The sequence below is a fragment of the Miniopterus schreibersii genome, assembly GCF_964146895.1.
Source record: "Miniopterus schreibersii genome assembly, chromosome: 1".
NCBI lineage: Eukaryota > Metazoa > Chordata > Mammalia > Chiroptera > Miniopteridae > Miniopterus > Miniopterus schreibersii.
Window position 1 is genome coordinate 103018262 of NC_138101.1, and position 19925 is coordinate 103038186.

Below are 19925 nucleotides of genomic sequence, written 5' to 3' on the forward strand. Positions count from 1 at the left end.
GAAATTGAAACAGAGAAGCAGGATAGCTTGCCCAAGCTCACACAGCCAGAAAGATACTGAACCACCCTGGGCTCTATGCTTCTTTCCAAGTGGCCCCTCTCCAGGCCACCATTGGCCCCCTACTTATACTCTGCCACCCCTCAGGCTTGCTCGGTAGCAGGCAGTTGATTCACGATCAAATTTATAACCTCGCTCTCTGATTCCTTTTCCTTTGTGTCTCCCAATTTTAAAAGGAGCTCCTCTTCTTAAATATACATTTTTTAATATCTCCCTTGACAGAAAAAGTCTTCCCTTAAGGCTCCCCTTCCTACAAAGCCCTTATCCCTGTCTTCTTCCCTTCTCAGAGGGTCTTTGCTTCAGTCCCTCCCTCCCACCCTGGCCGTAGGCTCTCCCTCTCCGTCAGAACCACCAGCAAGGGCACCAGTCGCCTCCTGCTGCCAAAGCCCGAGGTGGCAGTCTCCTTGAGAGCACCTTGGTGGGAAGCAGGAGCATAGGGGTCAGACACACGTTTGAATGCTGTCTCCACCCCCATTCTCCTCTGCCACTCAGTAGCTGTGTGGCCTGAAGCCAACTGCTTACCCTCTCTGAAACTCAGTCTCTTCATCGGTGAGTTGAGGCTGATGAGGATAACTTCTTTAGAGGGTTGCTATGAGTTTTGAATATGGTGTTGCAGGCATTTGCATAAGAACTCTTCTGGAGTGCTATCCCGGTCTTTTTATTAGTGATACAAATGACCTCATGGGACACTTGACCTGTTTGATGCCATCGTTGAGTCCTCCCCTTCCCATCCTGTTGCCTGCACTGTCCCGATTTTCCCTCTCAGCTCCTTTGCCAGCAGCTCCACCTGGGCCCAGACCTCCAAGATTAGAGGCCCTCAGCTTAGCCTTAGCACATGCATGCAGCAGGCGGCCCCTCATTCCCAGGCTTAGTGCCCATCTCTGTGCAAGCGAGTTGAAGATGGGTTGGTTGGGACCTGTGGAGTTGTCTCCACACCAGACACCAGACTCTGGATGGATCTGTGGCTGGAAGCTGGGGGCAGAGCCCCAGGCAGGAGTGTGGTATGAAGTTATCATGGACACTGTGAATGTGTGCAAGATTGCCCAAGAAGGGAGCGAAAAGGTCTGCTGGGATCAACCTCTGGGGCACACTGAGGTGATGACAAGTTCAGAGCAGGGAGGAAGACAGTGAAGATCTGAGTTCCAGAAAGGAGAGAGAAGAGGAGCTTTGGAAAGGAAGCACTGGTCAACCAAGTTCAAGGGAGATGCCCTTCACATTGGCCATGGAGGTGAGGTGGAGCTGGAGACCTTGCAGTGGAGGGGGCCTGGCAGGAGGAGGGGTGGAACCGTGAGAACAGAGGCAGAGGAGGTCAGGTGAGAGGCCTCAGCCCATGGCCTTGATCTTCTGAGGCCCCAGAGAGCAGATTATCCTGCAAAGTCCCTCAGGCTGACTTTCCAAATCCCCAATAGTGCTGCTCTGTCACAATGAGGGTTAATGCCACTTACATAGTGCCTTGTCCCACCCCTACTGTCACCTTAACTCCATGATCCCCCCAGAAGCTTCATACACTGTCCCCTTGAGCTTTAAGGCTGGGCCAACCCCTTCTCCAGGCTCACCCCAGAAGTGAGCTCGGCTCTTCTGAGGATGGGTGGCCCCTGCAGACCAGCATGGGGCTTTCTGCTCCGTCCTGAGCATGGGGTAGGAGTGGGGGAGGGGCAGTGGAGCAGGGAAAGGAAAGGCTATTTACTGAGTATTGCTCCATGATCTTCTCAGTAATCATGACAAATAATAACAGCATCCATCATTTATTATACTATTACTAAGCACCAAGCACTGAAACACTTCAAGAATGATATTATTTAGTGTCCCTTACTGCATACAAGACAAGTACTTTTGTCACCCCTTTTTGCACACAAGGAACCCGGAGCTCAGGCAGGTTAAATCACCTGCTCAGACACATGGCTGGCCTGTCTCTGCTTTCTCCACCCTCCCTCTGGGGTCTGGTGCTTGGTCCAAGAAGGTAGACTCTTCCTTCTGCCTCCTCCCCTCAGAAGTATCACTGGGCTTGAGCTGGGAAGACTGGGTCTGGGGCCAGCTGAGGGGCCAGCACTGGAGGCCAAGTCAGGGAAAGAAGGGGAGGCTGCCAGAGAGCCCGTAGCTTGGCTCAGGGGCTATGTTTTCACTCCCTCTCTTTCTGCAGACCAAGCTCTCTAGGTGGGTAAGAAAAACACTTGCCAACTCCTCTTCTGCTGCCTTGCAGGCCTGAAGGTGACCCTCTACATTGCGCCACAAGCCCCCTGGCCTCCAAGCCAGCCTCAGACCCTACATTGGACCGATTCCCACATGTGACGAGAGCTGCTTCTATGCTGGGTTTCTGGGGTGTGCTAGCCTTACAAGGGGGCCAGGACCCTCAAATCCTCGGCCCTCAGCAGTCTCTTATCAAGGGATTGGGGGAGAACCACAGGGCAAGCAGCTGGACCTACCCAGGACCCACAGGAGCACAGGGCCACACACAGGCACACACACCTCAGCCACAGACACTTGTCCGTGGAAGCATACTGAGCACCTCAAAAAGATTTAAGTCCTGGAGGCATTGGGTGACAAACAGCTTGAGAGCACTGGGCAGAAGGGGCCCAGGGACACTGTGCAGCCTGGGGTCTGGTGTGGGGGCAGCAGGGCTGATGGCTCTGGGGGCACCTTGGTAATGCTGCAGGTGTGGCCAGCTGACCCCCTGTGAAGACAGTAAAGATTAAGAGGATCATCAGCTTCATCCAGCGCTGCCCTGGGAGAAAACTCCTTGAGCCAGAACCCCAGACCCACTGTGGTGAGGGGAAGTTGGGGTAGCTTCTGAGTCAAACAGAGGGGACAGGAGGCAAGAGGACAGAGAGGAGAGACAGGGAGAGAGACAAAGAGGGAGGTCCCCAGGGCCAGGGAAAGGGAGAAGTAGATAGAAGAGACAGGGACACAAACAGAGGGCCAGAATAGAGAGAAGGTGGAAGAGGCTGATCGGCTCTGCGTCCCAGGTGGCCTCCCTCAGGCAGGAAGGCAGAGGCTGCCTGGGACCTTCCAGGACTTGGACAGCAGCTCCCAGGAGCTCCCATATGGCTGAAACTGCACCAAAAGCTGTGGCTGCCTCCAGGAAGGAGTCTCCAGGCAGATGGGGCCTGGGAGAGGAGCAGACAGGTATGGCTTTCCTGGAGGTAAGTAAGGTCTCGGCCCTTAGGGAGCGAAGTTTGCACCATGAAAGAAGCCAGAGCAACGCAGGCCCAGCACCACACGCTGTAATTGCTATTCAAGTGTATTTTGTGGGCTAATGGAGCCAGCAGCCACCTGCACAGAGACGGAATGGCAGGTGGAACGTGGAGGCAGCTGGGTGGGTGTGATGGGGTGTGTGGGGGGTGATAGAAAGACACTTTTCAAGATGGAAAAGGGAATGAGGGGTAGAAAGGGGTCCCTGAAGAGGTGGGAGGTGTGTGCAACTGTGCACTCACCCAGCCCCTGCCCCTGCCCCTCAGGCGTGGGCTCCTCGCTCCAGTGCCGCGTGTGTGGGGACAGCAGCAGTGGGAAGCACTATGGCATCTACGCTTGCAATGGCTGCAGCGGCTTCTTCAAGAGGAGCGTGAGGCGGAGGCTAATCTACAGGTGAGGAAGCCTGGACCGCCTCCAGGAGAGCCCTGCTCCTCAGAGTCCCTGGGAACGGGAGGGGATGTTCACAGAAGAAGTTTCCGAAGCCCATGGTCCAGCCCTGAGAAGGATACTTACGCCTGGGCTCCCCTCTGCCTGCAGGTGCCAGGTGGGGGCAGGGATGTGCCCGGTGGACAAGGCCCACCGGAACCAGTGCCAGGCCTGCCGGCTGAAGAAGTGCTTGCAGGCAGGCATGAACCAGGATGGTGAGTTGGGTAGCCAACCTGGAGAGGTGTGACCGAAGAGATGGGGGCGCATGGCTGGTGGGTGTCCTGACCCTTCCTGCTCTGCAGCTGTGCAGAATGAGCGCCAGCCACGAAGCACAGCACAGATCCGCCTGGACAGCATGGAATCAGGCAGGAAGCCCCAGCTGGAACCCCTGGCCCCCGCAGGACCCAGCCCACAGGGCCCCACACCTGTTTCTGCAGCCGGAGCCCCGGGGCCTGGAGCTGTTACACCTCTAGGGCATCACCACTTCATGGCCAGCCTTATAACGGCAGAAACCTGTGCTAAGCTAGAGCCAGAGGATGGTAAGTGGGAAGATGGCCTATATCCCCACACCCAGGCCCCTGAGCAGCCCCTGCCTCCTGCTGAAGAGCAGAGGCTTATGTCACAGCTTCCTCTTCCAACAGTTGATGAGAACATTGATGTCACCAGCAATGACCCCGAGTTCTCCTCATCCCCATATTCCTCCTCCTCCCCCTGTGGTTTGGACAGCATCCAGGAGATGTCGGCTCGCCTGCTCTTCATGGCTGTCAAGTGGGCCAAGAACCTGCCTGTGTTCTCCAACCTACCCTTCCGGGATCAGGTACACCCACTGGGCGACCCCCAGCAGTCAGCCGGGCTGGGGACACATGCCTCCATGTGCAGGTGATGATGGGAGGTACATGTGGCTTGGGGATGGCGATGGTTGGGGACACACATGCCTGAGTCAGTGGTGGTCAGGGGTATATGTCTCAGGGATGTGACTGTTGTAGTTGCTCACATCTCGGGGCAGAGATTATGGCTGGGGTGAGCACACAGGGACACACAGGAACCAGGGATTTGAAGACAGTACCCATGGCCCCCAGTCTTTTTTCCTCCTAGACAAAACCTCAGGTCCTGCAGACACTGTATGTGACAGGTTGGTCTGCATACCCTGACCAGCATGAGTAAGCAGCTCTGGGCTCCCTTGGGGCACAAAGGCCTCTAACTTCAGGACTTGAGTTTCAGCCCAACCTTTTCAACTCTGGGATGCTCCCTGGGCTTCTCGTGGGCAAGCAGACCAACCTGTCATGATAAACCAGAGAGAGGCACACTGAAGGTCTGAGCCCTGAGCCGGAGTTTGGATCAGAAGTCAGGCTGCATCTCCTAAGTTCACTCAACTTAGGGTGCTCGTGGTGAGTGTCCCCAAGGCTGTCTACCTTCCCACAGCTCCAGGCTTTCCAAAATGTTCCAGGTGTGGCTCTGGATGGACCCAGGCAGCCAGGCCAGATGGTGCCAAATCCCAGAGCTCTGGGTCCCTGGTTGAGTCAGGAGGTCAGGAGTTTAGGTGAACATTCTGAGCACCCAGGGCCAGCCTTTCCTTTCTGAGGGCACTCAAGAAGGTGTCAGAGGTTGCAGGCTCAGTCCGAGAAGCTGTGTGTATCAGCCATCACACTCACTCCCTCTCTGAGCACAGGTGATCCTGCTGGAAGAGGCCTGGAGTGAACTCTTCCTCCTTGGAGCCATACAGTGGTCTCTGCCTCTGGACAGCTGCCCGCTGCTGGCCCCACCTGAGGCCTTGGCTGCTGGCAGCTCCCAGGGCCGGCTGGCACTGGCCAGCGCAGAGATGCGCTTCCTGCAGGAAACCATCTCACGGTTCCGGGTGTTGGCGGTGGACCCCACAGAGTTTGCCTGCATGAAGGCCCTGGTCCTCTTCAAACCAGGTAGCTGAGTCTGTTCAACCAGAAAAGTGGTTGGGAATGAAGAATAGGAATTCCAGTGACTTCCTTCTGGCTCTTGCTTTCCCTCCATCAACCCACATAGACCCAGATGTGTGCTGACTTCTTCCCTGGGGAGCAGGAGGAGAGAGGCGCAGGGCTGAGTGCACCCTTCCTACAGGCCCTGGCTGCCTGCGAGGGGTAGGGGAGGCTGGGAGAGGAGCTCACTGCTGCTGCTCCTCTCCAGAAGCACGGGGCTTGAAGGATCCTGAACACGTGGAGGCCTTGCAGGACCAGTCCCAAGTGATGCTGAGCCAGCACAGCAAGGCCCACCACCCCAGCCAGCCTATGAGGTGACCTGCCCGTCTACCCCTTCACTTCTTCACCCCCTGCCTATCTACCTGGCCCCACCTCAGGGCTGCACTGATTAGACAGGACAAAGGTGTCAGTTCAACCAGCACATATCCACATATCCAACCTCTACTGTATGCCAGGCACAGTGCCAGGCCCCAAGAGTGGGGACCAAAATGTGCGTAAGACAAAGTTGCTGCCTTCCAGGGATGCCTAGCCCAATGACCACACTGAAGACGAGAACCAACCTAGTCAGGTATTGGGGATTGTATGGATCTGAAAGAGGCAGAGACCCACTGGGGGTGGAGGTATACGGCAGAACTGGCAGGGACTCTGTGGAGGCAAGACTAGGGCTTAAAAGAAGAGAAATCATCATCACAAAGGGAGAGAGAGAGGCAAACTCAGATGTGTTCTTAGAACAAGAGCCCAGTTGGGAAGGTGCAACAGATTGCTGCCAGTGAGAAGGAGGGAGATTAGGCTAGAACAGCACTCTGGGACCAGCCTGTTCAGGACTTTGAATGCCAGCCAAGGCCATATCTGATTTGGTAGGCAGAGGGGAGCCACTGCTGGTTTAAGCAGGATGGTATTACACATAGAGCTGGACTTCATGTGGACTAGTGTGGCAGCAGGTACAGAGGATGCTCCTTGGACAGATGAGATGGCAGATGAGAGAGCCTCCAAAAGCTGGAATGGGTCAGGCTTGGCACTTGGGGGATGTCAGGGAAGAGGAGCTGCTGGGAGAAGAGGTGGTCATGAGATAGAAAGTCAGGAGGCAAAGGTAGTTTTGAGGGAGCATGACAAGTTCTGATGGTGGTATAGAAGGACCTCTCCCGGGGATGTCCTTGCATAAGCCACGTGCATGGACAACAGCCTGGCCCTGGCGGGGTTCGGGGGACAGTAGCTGCAGGCTGAGAGTGTGGCTGGGGGGAGGAGGGGGCAGGAGCCAGTGCTCTGGGACTGCCCAGCTTGGCCCAGCACCAGAAGATACAGTGGAGCCTCCACATGGTTGGAGTACTTGGCTTCCAGGAATCTACTGGCTATTTTAGATAATATTATTGGCATTCTCTTGGGGTTCCCAGCCATTCTCTCTGAAGAAGTAGGCTAACATGGATGCCCTCAAATCAAACTTAATCTGAAAAAATGGTCACAAGAGGTAATTTCCCTTGAAGAAGAGTTGAAGTATACTGGGCACATGCCATGTTGCACAGCAAGATTGCTGCTGCTTATGTGCATAGGAAGAACACTGTTCCAAGACACGACACAGCAGCCGAGGGATGACTGGCAGCAGAAGCCCTCTTGGGCCAAGTTTCTGTTGGGATCAGCTTCCAAAAATGTCCGGGCATATCGGTTTTGTATCGAATTTCAAAATTCTGGTTAAGGTTTCTTATGTCACTTCTATGGCAGTTCAGTACCAGCTACAGGCAGAACTGAGTGTTGAGAGAGTGAGTTGGAGTCTCTGAGAGCTGCCAGCTGGCACAGTGGCCACACTGCAGTTTTAAAAAACTTCAATGCCCAGGAAGAAATACAATGTCTACCATAACCCAATATACACACAGACACTGAAACAAAGTTCCACCAAATCCTACCTGCCCTCACTTTGTGTAATTTATTGATATTTGTAAAGACTGGTTGTGACCCACTAGTGTATCAATTCCTGCACTGTGAAAAACAATTTCTCTACTTAACTTCATAGTTACTTCTGCCTGATCCTCCTTAGACCAGAAACACAGAAGAGGGGAAGGCACAGGAAGGGGCGTTAGACTGCTCAGTGCACCTCAGTCACACTCACAGGTGAAAGCAAGCCCTGGGGTTGGCAAAACAACTTCATAGATGATTGGGAGGTGGGGGAGGCTTCCCACAGACCCCACAGTGGAAGCTGAACTTGGAGCAGCCTCACTTTGGAGTAGCTTCTTCACATTGACATCGACACCGGCTGTCAGGCCTCCTGTCCAAGGAAGGTCAATCTGTCTCTTAGGGCTTCACCATCTATTTGCTCTACACTGGAGACCCCCACTTGTAGTTCTTATTTAAAACTACAATTACTTGTTTTCTGGATGAGTATCTCAGCCACAAAAATTATGATTCCACTTCAGAACATTTTCACTAATGTTTACTCTATCATCCTAGGTGGCTTACAGAGGGGAACTACATACTTTTCAAATATATATAGTATTAATTATCACAATAGTTGTATATATTATTAACATAAAGAACTTCTTACTTTATTATCTTTACACATAATAAACTATTTTCACTGCACTCAACTAAACATATTGGAGAGGGGGCCACAGTGGGTCAGGGGTAGGTGGTAGCAACCCCTCCAGTGAATGGGACCTTTCCTCAAAATTCTTCCTTAACTCACCCTGGGTACCACTCATCTCGCCTTTCCTCTCTGCTCTGCCTTTCCTGGAGGCACTGCCCCCAGGACTTGCGCTCAGACAATAATAAAACTAATGGTGTCCTCTCTCTCTCCTGTTCAGGTTTGGGAAATTGCTTCTGCTCCTCCCGTCTTTGAGGTTTATCACTTCTGAACGCGTTGAGCTCCTCTTTTTCCGCAAGACCATAGGGAACACTCCAATGGAGAAGCTCCTCTGTGATATGTTCAAAAACTAATGGAGGTGGAAATAAAATGGGTAAAGCCTTGGGAAAACAATCTACTGAAGTTAAACATTTGCCTGCCCTGTGACTCAGTAATTCCACCCGTACCTTGTAGAACTATCCCCCCAAATATAAAAATATTCATAGCAGCTTTACTCTTAATAGCCCAAACTGTACATCAAGAGTAGAGTGGATTAATAAATTGTAGTATTGCCTGGCCAGCATGGCTCAGCGGTTGAGCATCGACCTAGGATCCAGGAAATGGTGGCTGGATTCACGGTCAGGGCACATGCCCGGGTTGCAGGCTTGATCCTTAACTTAGCAAGGGGTGTGCAAGAGGCAGCTGATCAATGACTCTCTCATCATTGATGTTTCTATTTCTCTCTCTTCCTCTCCCTTCTTTTCTGAAATCAATATATATATATATATATATATATATATATATTTTTTTTTTTTTTAAATATATCTTTATTGATTTCAGAGAGAGGAAAGGAGAGGGAGAGAGAAAGATAGAAACATCAATGATGAGAGAGTCATTGATCGAGCCCGCAACCCGGGCATGTGCCCTGACCGGGAATCGAACCCTGATCACCTGGATCCTAGGTCGACACTCAACCGCTGAGCCACACCCGGCCGGGCAATAAAAATATATTTTAAAAAATAGATTTAAAAAATTGTAATACAGTCATATAGTGAGTGGAAAACAAATAAAAAAGAATGAACCACCAATACATGTGAGAACACAGATAAATTTCATCCGCTTATACAAAGTTCCAAGACAGGCAAGACTAACAGGTAGTGATAGAAGTTGGAATAGTAGTTCCCTTGGGTGGGAGGTAGGCTGATTGGGAAGAGGCCCATGGGAGCCTTCTGGTGTGTTGGAGATGTTCTTTATTTTGATCTGGAGGTGGTTTCACAAATTTACTCATTCATAAAAATTATTAAGCTGTGTACTTAAGATCTGTTCATGTTACTGTTTTGTTAGACTTCAACAAAAAAGTGAAAACCTGCCAGGCCAGGCGTGGGTCAGCAGTTGAGCATCAACCTAGGATCCAGGAGATCACAGTTCAATTCCTGTCAGGGCACATGCCTGGGCTTGATCTCCAGCAGGGAGTGTGGAGGAGGCAGCCAATCAATGACTCTCTCATCACTGATGTTTCTCTCTCTCTACCTCTCCCTTCCTCTCTCTGAAATCAATAAACACATCAAAAAAAAAAAAAAAAAAGCGAAAACCCCCAAACAGGAAACAAATGTGCCAGAGCCCTCCCTGTGATGTCCTGATTGAGGAAAGGGCACAAGGTCCGGAGATCCATTCGGTTTCCACTCCGAGTCAGAGTACAGGTGCTATGAATTCAAATCCCATGAAACATTTCCCACAGCATTCAGCAGCCCAGCTTCTCTCCAGATGGCTTCCCACCATCTCATGACTTCTCTCGATCTCTCTTCCTTACCCTTCCTCACCCCTCCCTAAGGGGTGAGGACTATCCATCTCAACACAAGGCAGGTAAAGGTGAAGGGGAATTTCCATCACTTCGTAATTCCTTATGAAGGATGAGCTCAGACAAACCTCACATCCCTTTCAAAGACAGTCCCAGGAGACCTAGAAAATAATACTAATAAAAAGTTAACATAGCTCTGGATGGTGTGGCTCAGTTGGTTGGGCAGCATCCTGGGCACCGAGAGATGCTGGTTCAATTCCTGGTCAGGGCACATGCCCAGGTCGCGGCCTCGATCCCTGGTAGGGGGCATGCAGGAGGCAGCCGAATGATGTTTCTCTCTCCCTCTTCCTTTCTCTCTCTAAAAATCAACAAAATATCTTTTTTAAAAAAGCTAACATATATCAGGCACTTTATATACCAGGCAGTGAGGTAAGCACTGATTGTGCATTGTTATTTAATCCTCACATTAACTCTGGGGGAGGGACCAATCATCCCCATATATAAATGAAAAAACGAGGCTTAGAGAGGACTCATACCTTGCTATGACTCCACTTAGCTCTGCTCAACTCTGGCACTGCTTCCTCCCCATGCCCCCTCTACCCTTGGAATCTACCAAACAGTCTGTTGCATTTTATGTCTTCAAAGAAGAAATGTTAGAAGTCAAGAAGAAAAAGGTCCTGTGAGGAATCTGTGAAATCCTTGGGGCTCCCCTGCCCTTTAGCCTGTGTACAAATTCTCCTAGCTGACAGAGATATCCTGCCTTGATGAAGAATGGTTCAGAAGACTCTTCTTTGGAAATGACAATAGCTAGGTTGGTGCCCAGAGAGGAAAGAATACAGCAGATCCTGTCTAGCTTAAGCCCTTTCCAGCTAAGCACTCAAACTACTTGAGACTCTCTTCATCTTTCAAAAGCATCAGAGTTGCCTCAGTTACTTGGGTCATTTAATGTCTATGCCATAATACTACCCAATTCCCTAATCAAAAGTTTTATCCATATGGATTAAAGACCTATTTTTAGAAAGTCTGAGCAAAGGAACTTTGGCAAGAAACCTGGTGGAAATATGACCAGATATGCACATTTATCCTACAGTCTCGCTTTTGAGATAAGACTGCAAAGGAAGCCTGCTGAAGTTTGCAAGGCGGTGTCTGGGATGTGAGCACATCACTTCTACACTGGGAGATTGCTTGGGATCTCTAGGAAGAAGTCTTGGAGAATTAGAGGTACAAAAGCTAGATTTTCTGAAGTTAACCTGGCATCAATACCACCCCTTTCTACAGTCTTGTGTTTATTGCAGAGATTCCAAGAACTACATTTCCCAGGATCCCTTTCCCCATGGGTTGCTGAGAGGAGGGCACTCACATGTGACTTGGAAGGTGAGCAGAATCTGTATGTGTGGTAAGAGAGAGATTTCACAGGGGTCTTCTTTAGAATTTCAGTGGCTTCCAGCAAATTCTTGAGAGCTTTTGGCTGAGATATGTGTTGGCTTTCTTGACCTTCTGTCGGAGCTTCTCTGACCTTTGTTTCCCCAGTTCTTCCAATGTTGATGTTAAGCTCCAAATTCCTATGCCAAGTCCTTCTCACCTGAAGTTACAGAGTGGCTTCTGTTTCCCTAATACAATGCAGCTCTCAGTAGATTCCAGGATTTATTCAACCTTTTGCTCTAAATTGGCCCCACTGGAATTCGGATGGGAAACAGATACCTCTTTCATTGCATCTAGGGCCTTTGCTAGGAGAGGGGATACTATGAAAGCTTTTTTTTTTTTTTTTGCCTTCAATGCCAGAAATGTCTTTGGTTAGGAAGTACAAAGAGGTAGTCCCTGTGGGCCTATGTGGGCCTTTCTTTCCAGCTGCAGTTTTCAGATTCATGAGACACTTCTCCTTCTCCATCCTTAAGGGAGTATTTAAAGATAGAAAGGGCAGAGAAAGACTCAAAGATGCCAAGAAATACTCTTCAAATTAAATATAGCCTGGTAGTGGAATCTGGTTATTATGGATGACTAGTCTCCATCTGGTGGACATCACTGGTTTTCCCCACTAGAATGCAAGCTCCACCGGGCAGAGAGTTTTATTTTGTTCACCAACGTAGCCCAAGCAGTACCTATGGGTGCTCAGCATTTGTTGAAAAAATGGATAAATGGCAACACTATGAGTCAGAGATGCCTACAAGATTACATGTGTCTTATCTCCTTTCATGGTTGTGTCCCTGGCTCTAAGACACTGTACTGCTACCTAATATAGGAGAAAGAACAATTTTTAAAAAAAATCAAAGTTCTGCTCTCTTTTTAACTTGTATTCCTTACACCTTCATGCTCTCGTCATCATAACTGGAAAGGTTTGTTGTAAATTCAGTAATCATAGGGACAAGTTTTAAAAATGGCATTTCTAGGTCTTGTTTGGCCAACTAAAGAAATTTAAACAAACAAGTGATATCATTATCACTTCAATGTAAATTAATGCAAAAATGCAAATAAAAACTTTAAAGAAATGGGAAGGATAATCTTAAGAATTTAAAAACTGAATAAACAGGGAAAAATTCACTTTTTTTTTTTCCCATTTCATCTGAGACTTGGTTTGGCATTGGGAACCCCTGATCTCACTCAACACTCTTATCCAATAACTAAGTGCTGGCTACCTTGTTAGGTGCTGGGGATCTGAGTCAGCAAGACAGTGAGTCACGTTTCTGCCTTGAGAAGATTATGTCTAAGTTTCTGATGCCACGAATACTGGGAGATGTTGGAACACAAGACATCTCACCCGGTTTAAGGGGGAAGAAGAAATTTCCTAGTAGAGTTGTGCTTTACACTGAGACTTGAGAATCCAGAGAAGTAAACCTGGGGAAGACAGAAAAACTAACATCCAGGAAGGGCAAATGACTTTCCCAAAATCATGAAATATAGTGGCAGAACAAAAACGACAAACTAGGTTTCAATTTTTGGGCCCTGTATTAACAGATATTGCTACTTCCTCATGGCCTTTTTGGTGAGGATCCTAAATGCAGCCTTACTGCTTTCCTTGCCCAGCTAGCCCTAAACTGAGTAAATGAGCATCTAGCATAGAAAACTAACACCTTGAATCTCACCTTTACTTGAATTCAGTTGAGTTCCAATAACTACTACTTCTGCACTTTGTCAATTGTGAGCTCAGTCCTTTCCTTAAAAAAAAAAAAAAAATCACTTTAACAAAAATCATTGTTGTTCCTTGGGATAAAGTTGGAGAGAGTTGGGGTGGGAGCCAGGATGGTCAGAAAATAAACCACACATATTGTTGTTTCTGGAAGCTTTTGTTCTTTAATGAGCCATTGGAGTGATTTGTTCATCAAGCTGCTTTTGTGTAGCCATACAGTGCATATTTTGAGTGACACAAACTAGACTTTATACAGATGATATCTTGCTCCCCCGCCCCTCCAAAAAAACCAAGAGGAAATTACAAAGCGCCTGTTGATTGTATCAGGAATGTAATCAGTTCCATGGGTGAGATAAATCATTCTTCTTATAGAATTATTCTGTTTAACAGTAAAATATATTTCACAGGATATGTCCTTTTACAATACATAGTCTTTTAAAAATTTACACTCAGCATACTTATAAATTATTTAAATCCATTAAAATAATATAATACTAATCTGTAGTACACACCTTTCTCCTAGTTAAATACAATTACATAGTTCAAAAGGTGCAACTTTTATATGACCTAAGAGGGCTGATAAATAGATAAGGTGATAGGCCCCTTGGTGGGGCTTTTTTTTGAAGAGTTTCAACCAACAGACCGAAAAACCTAACAGATCCATGTCCATGCTCACCATTTTGCTGTTACCGTTTTGTTTAACACCAAATCAAATGTGGGAATGGTTCCAGAGAAAAGTCGTTAAAAGTATTTTAGGAGCGTAGAAAGACAAAGGACTCCCACAAATACCGAGGAATTTTACCACCAAGGTTGAGTGGTGTTGGGGGACAGTGCTGGGGAGTTATCACAAAATTATGGGTGACCTAACACACTTGTCAACACAGAATGGTGCATGCCCCATGCTCAGCTCCCCATCAAGGGAAAAAAAGGAGAGGAGAGAGGATAAGGAAAGCTGTCTGGACTGTTTCTCTTTGAAATTAAAACTCTTAGCTTTGAACACATCCTGAGAATACTTTTTTCTATCTAGCTTACCAAAGTGCTTGTGAAATGTACACATTCATTAGTTATAGTTTAAAAAACCCCAAGGCCCACAGGCACTGCAGTGGGCCTGTGGCATCCTGCTGGACCTCTTTTCAGCAAGTTTCTGGGATCCTTTGTCTCTAACAGTGAAAACAACCCTCTCATGATAGAACAGAGAAGTCTCTTCTAACCTCCAAGCAGAGGTTAGTGGAGAGCTGTAGCTAGTTTCTGAAGAATGAAGAGGCAGGGGCTCTGGTATCCCATTCCCTGACCTCAGGGCCCTCTGCCTCTGCAAGGCTCCTATAGGGAAGGCAGTATCTCCTTTTGCGTTTTCAGAAGCCCAGAGTGACAAAATAATTAAAATAGCAGAAAGTACAAAGTGCATTACAAACTGAGCATATCACCTCCCTGAACCCTGTGTTTGCTGTTAAAGTCATTTGCTTCACTTTGTGGCACACAGTGTGATCCAAATTAGACTTTTCTGCTGCTATCACATTTTTCATGATAAGGGATATGTTGGCTTTACTGGGGAGAATTGAAATCCAGGCTTTGTTTGGGGCTGGGAATGTGTGATAGGAACAGAATGCTCTTCATTTTGGAGTACCGGCTCCAAGAGTGGGGTTGCTCCACTGCTGCCATACAAGCATTTTCTTTGAGGCATTTGAGATCAAAGTAAACAAGCAAAGGAGAAGCATAGGAAATACAGATGTGACACATGTTAAGGTTAAATATCTTAATCATAAGTGATTGCAATGCATACAGCATCACTTTGTGGTGACATAACTTGAACCAGGGAGAACACCAGTTAAGATCAAATGGAAGGAGATACAGCATTTGGTCTGACAGTTTTTTAGAGTTATGGCATCATCTCTTTATCAGGGCAACAGTACCTATTATCCCATGAGAACAGCTTTCCTTCCTCCAAAAGGAGGGTCCCATACTTGCTCTGCATTCCTGAAATTGCATGGCTCTCTCCTCCCCACCACCCTCCATTCTGGCAGCTTGTTAAATGACTAGAAATCCACAAATCTAGCAACTGAAAAACAAATATTTTTTATTTAATTTTATCCAAATTCAGGTTTCAGGTCCCTGAGAAAAATTATAAAGTCTCAACATCCATTGCCAAGTTCCTATAAATGTCCTATATGAGTAGTTTTTCAACTGCCAAAAACTTATTTTGCAAAAAATAACAACAAAAATCCACAAAAATTCAGGAGGAGAACATATGCCAAGATGTGTTCTCCAGGCCATTCCTCTGGGCCAAAGGAAACTATCCAAAAAGGGTAATCTCTTTTTTCGTATGGTATTGACCAATGCCTGGCAAGTGGAAAGTAGTAGTCATGCCCAGCAGAACACTACTCTCCCAAGAACACTGAAACAGACATGCAGTCTGGCAGTGGCCCTGGGGCAGCAGCAATCCCACTTTGACACAAACATGCTGATTAGGTTTTCCTCTAGGGGACTTTCCAAATTCAGATTTTTAAAGGGTTTACATTTATTACTCCTCAGGACAGCATGAACAAGATGTTTGCAGGATATAAAATGGAACATTTACCCACTAACCATCATCATTCTGGAGATCTATAAAGATTCCTTTCCCTAGCTCATTCTGGAACTCAAATCAGGGACAGGGAAGACTCCTGCTGCCTTTAGCTGCCACTCAGAATGATGTTACAAGTCTTACCTATGGAGTTTGACAACAACCACTTAGGCAGTGGATGAGGTTCAGTGTTGTTTAACAGGAGAGACTGTGCCTTAACGTGTCTTAATATTTCCGTAACTTCAAATCAAAGGAGCATTAAAAGGAAGCATAACCAAAATTCAGGTTACAGTGCATGTGGTAGTTAGACAAGATGCATTTAGTAACTTTAAAAATAAACATTTTCACATACTTACATCAAGAAAGGGTATCATGTTTCATTTTCCATATATTACATAAATAGCAGAAATAGATTTCTAATCCCACGGATACTAAGCAGCTTAAAATGCTATTATAACTCAGGTGTATAGAGACAGCTAGTGGTGAAGATGGTCTGACTTGTGACTTGTCCCTCAACCCAGGGATGTGTGGCTCTCACTTCCCTGTCCAATGACCCCTAACGTGTAGGAAGAAATTCCATGGGAGGAGCGAAGAATAAGGTTAAAAAGAAATATGCATACTATACATACATATTTACAGTAAACTTCAGTAACCAGAATATTAACAAAAGTAGCTTCAAGTAGTCCTTGATTTAAAAAAAAAATCTATTTAATACTGATGGTCTGAGGAAAAGATAAAAGATGGGTCATCTGAAAAAAATTTTTTTCTTATTTTTTGGCAGCTTTCTATAACACTCATGTAGTATTATTGTGTGTGAATGTTTTGAGAGAAGTGATTAAATGGTCATTTGTCTTGAGTTTGAGATTGAAATCTACCAGCAAATGAATATGTGATCTTCAGTTTAATCTATACAAAGAGAAAAGCCTCGATGGATTAGGGTGAAACCTTCATGTTTAAGGATCACCATATCTCTGAGTCATTTAAAAAAAAACAGAGGAAGCTGATCCTAGGACCAGGAAATATGAGAACAGTATGGCTACTGAAACTTCAGCCCATGCAATATATTTAGCAGGAACTAACTAGGAGTTAAACCAGCATTGATTATTACTACATCAAACATCATAAAAAAACAAAACTTGTACTCTCTTCTTCATTGTGTAACCAGAGGTCTGAGACATGCTCTGATGGCTTAATGGATATAATTACTTTTTTACTTTCCCCAGAATATAACATGAAGTGTTTTTCAAAAATCTTAAAATAGAGGGCTTAGCCTTTTTTTTTTATAAACGCTTGGAAAAAAAGTATATTCTACCCCAGCTCCTAACTATTCCAAAATAAACCCAAAGGCTTTTGCTTACATGGCTAAGAAAGATTTGTATGTTTTCTTCAAATGTCAGAAATTAACACATCCCTCAGGCCCACAATGTGCTCACCAGTTCCACACCCACCTCTGGAAAGGGAAAAGAGGACGCAAGAGAGGCAATACAAAGACCTCCAAGACTGACCTAAATCCCCAGGCCCTAACTAGGTGGCTTTGTTAGTGAAATCTCTTCATATACAGCAGCCAAAGCATAGCTGGCACCATCCCTGGCAGGCTTCAAAGAGGCCTTTCCACTTCAGCAGGTGGCCCAGGAATTCAGCACACGGGTCTCTGTCATATGCTTGGGGCAAGAGGCAGGACCTCACTTAGAATGGACTATTGTGGATGAGGTAATGAGAAGAGGCCCAAAGATGAGATGTGTTTACCACTGAAGGGACACACATCTGCCAGTTCAGACCATAAACTCATTATTTCCAAAGAGAGCTAGCTGTTGGGTGGAGCTGCAGTCTGGGTCCACAGTTTTCCTGTGGCCAGACACCAGTGCCCCCTCTGAAGTCTCTTTGGTTTTCTGAGGTGAGTTTTTCACATTCTTTAATTTTTGTTTGCCCTTTTCAGGGTTGAAGGTTCCTCTGCTGATGAACTGAGGCCTTTCTTCCAGGGATTTGGTCTGGCCCAATGGCCCCTCCATTCCCAGGGCCTCCCCAGCTGAGGCAGCTCGGTAGAATGGAGATTTGGAATAAATCTGAAATCGTTTTCTGGTCCCATGAGAAGATACAGTGTTAGATGAACATAAAGAAGAGCCCGAAGAATCCACTGAATCCAAAGAGTCGTGCTGCTTTTTTAGCTGCTTTCTCAACTTGCTAGAAGGTTCAGACTTGCCAGCTACCTTCAGGGAGCTAAGGGCTAAGCTTCTCTCTAATGCAAAAAAGAGACCAAAGCCATAAATTCCCCCTCTAGAGCAAATAGTTATGTAATGAATAGGTGTCACTATTCACACATGAAATGAGGTAGGCTAGATCTGGAGGGTCCAGGCTGACCTACTTTGTGCACACACATAACTCAGAAAGAGCTCACCATCCATTTCTACATACATCATTTCAGAATCAACCTCAAGGAAATCTGGAATTTGACTATGCCATTAGGAGAGGCCTATTATCTGTCACTATCATATTAAACTATCCACCCTCACTTAGAAAGTGGATCTTGGGTAAGACAACATTGTTGTGATTATTGACTTTTCTCCTTGGCAAAATAAATGCCAGAGGAAATTTTAAATTACCAAAAGCTGCATTACACTGAAGGCTTCACCTAGTGAACAATTTATACAAAACTTCACAAAGATCATTATTTTTCAACTCCTTAGGACTTTGTCACCTTTTCATATAAGGTCAAGGCATTCTAGAAAGGGATTTTTGTCTTACCTTGGGAATCCTTAATCCTCCTCTGCACTAACATGTTCATTTACCTGATTTCTCAGAGATGGCACTTTCAGACTCAATATTTAAGTTTTCTGAGCTATCGGCAGTCCCAATGGAGGCCTCAGATTCTAGGGTTTCATCATCAGAGGCACGGGGTTCCAGTACAAGCATCTCAAATGTTAGCTCCTCCCTGCAAGATACAATCAAGAAATCCATTAGTATTTGATAAGAAGTGGAAAGAAGACAACAGGAGAAAAGACGAGGCATAAAAATCAGGAATTTAAATAGCAAAACCAGTCAGATTTCTTACTGTTCCCTTTCTGGGGGCCATAAGGATCTGTAAACCATAGTAATGGTGAAGGCTAAAAGTGTATGTACTAGACAAAATTACAGCACAGGCTGGGCCTATAACAGGGTCAAGGGTGATGTAGGGAAAGATGCCGCAGTTGTAAGATCTAATCATCAGATCAGGGTTCTAAACTCATTCCTAATGCCTCAGGAAGGAACTTTCCTCTCTCTGGACCTCAGTTTCCTCATCTACAAAACAAAGAGATTAAACTAGATAATCTCTAAGATTCTTTCCAGCTCTTTATTTTCCATGAAACTTTTCTAACTATATTCTCTACCTTGACCAGAGAGAGACCTCTGGATGAAGTAAAACACTGATCTTTTCTGTCCTTGAAGCTTAAGTCGCCTCCACTTACCATATTTTCTACTCCTCTTCATCAATCACCCATCTACCTCAGTCATGCCCCTCATTCCCTGAAGTCTTTGGTACTTGGCTCCTAATCTTGTTTTTCTCACTATTGCCTGACATCACCCTAATCTACTTCAATCAATATCCTTGTAACAGCTCACTTCAATACTCTACCAGCAAAGTTCCTTTATGTCTGCAGCTTCTAACAATCTTTCCTCCACTTTATATAGGCAACTTGCCCACAACCTCCTTGTCCTTCCAATTCTTACTCCCTTTTCTGTCTCCTCTTTCAAAGCCCTTTAAGCTTCAATTCCGCTACCTAGTTTACACAACCATTTCAAAGATACTCTCACAAGAAGCTCATTGCTGCAATTACCACTGTCATAAGCCATGTGTATTCACACCTCTGAGACTGTGCTCACATTTTTCCTTTCTCTAGAAAGATTTTCCCCTTCCTACAAATTCCTATTCCTTCAATACCTCCAATACCGTTTTCATCAGAGCTGAGTTACGTCCTCTTTTTAGATCACTCTTGTATCAAATAGCCTGGTCAATGTACCCCACTTTTGCCTTATCATGTTCTGCAAAGCTAAGCTCCAGCTGGCTTTTTTAGCTTGCCTAAATTCCAGAATCAATCCTGATAAGCAAAAAGTATTTTAACAGACTCATATCCCACATGAATCAAGCTCTCAGACCTGGGATTCTGGAACTCACGAACAAAAATCCCCTTACAACTTAAGAGTCGACATTATCGGTCAGGATCAGTGCACAGTATCTTCAGGGAGAACCATGGGATGTTCATATTACCCCCAAGATGTATTGTTACCGACCCTTG

General features: G+C 46.4%; 2 protein-coding genes across 4 annotated transcripts in view; one reads left to right on the forward strand and one right to left on the reverse strand.

Annotated features, from left to right (window-relative positions):
* Positions 1-3098: 3098 nt before the first annotated feature.
* NR2E3 (nuclear receptor subfamily 2 group E member 3) lies at positions 3099-8546 on the forward strand (the record flags this gene model as incomplete). Its single annotated transcript, XM_081149243.1, has 8 exons — positions 3099-3180; positions 3513-3639; positions 3784-3887; positions 3975-4211; positions 4314-4489; positions 5342-5588; positions 5830-5935; positions 8414-8546. 8 exons carry the CDS (start codon positions 3099-3101, stop codon positions 8544-8546), a joined length of 1212 nt encoding a protein of 403 aa, XP_081005369.1.
* Positions 8547-13232: 4686 nt separating this feature from the next.
* Positions 13233-19925, reverse strand: part of MYO9A (myosin IXA) — a 271712-nt gene continuing 265019 nt past the window's right edge. For all 3 annotated transcript variants that reach the window (XM_081129792.1, XM_081129790.1, XM_081129791.1), the window contains 2 exons: positions 18441-18583; positions 13233-17890 (listed from right to left, as the gene is read on the reverse strand). In XM_081129792.1, coding sequence (XP_080985918.1) covers positions 17427-17890; positions 18441-18583 — 607 coding nt within the window. In that variant the 3' untranslated portion in view covers positions 13233-17426. The remainder of the gene's footprint in view (positions 17891-18440; positions 18584-19925) is intronic.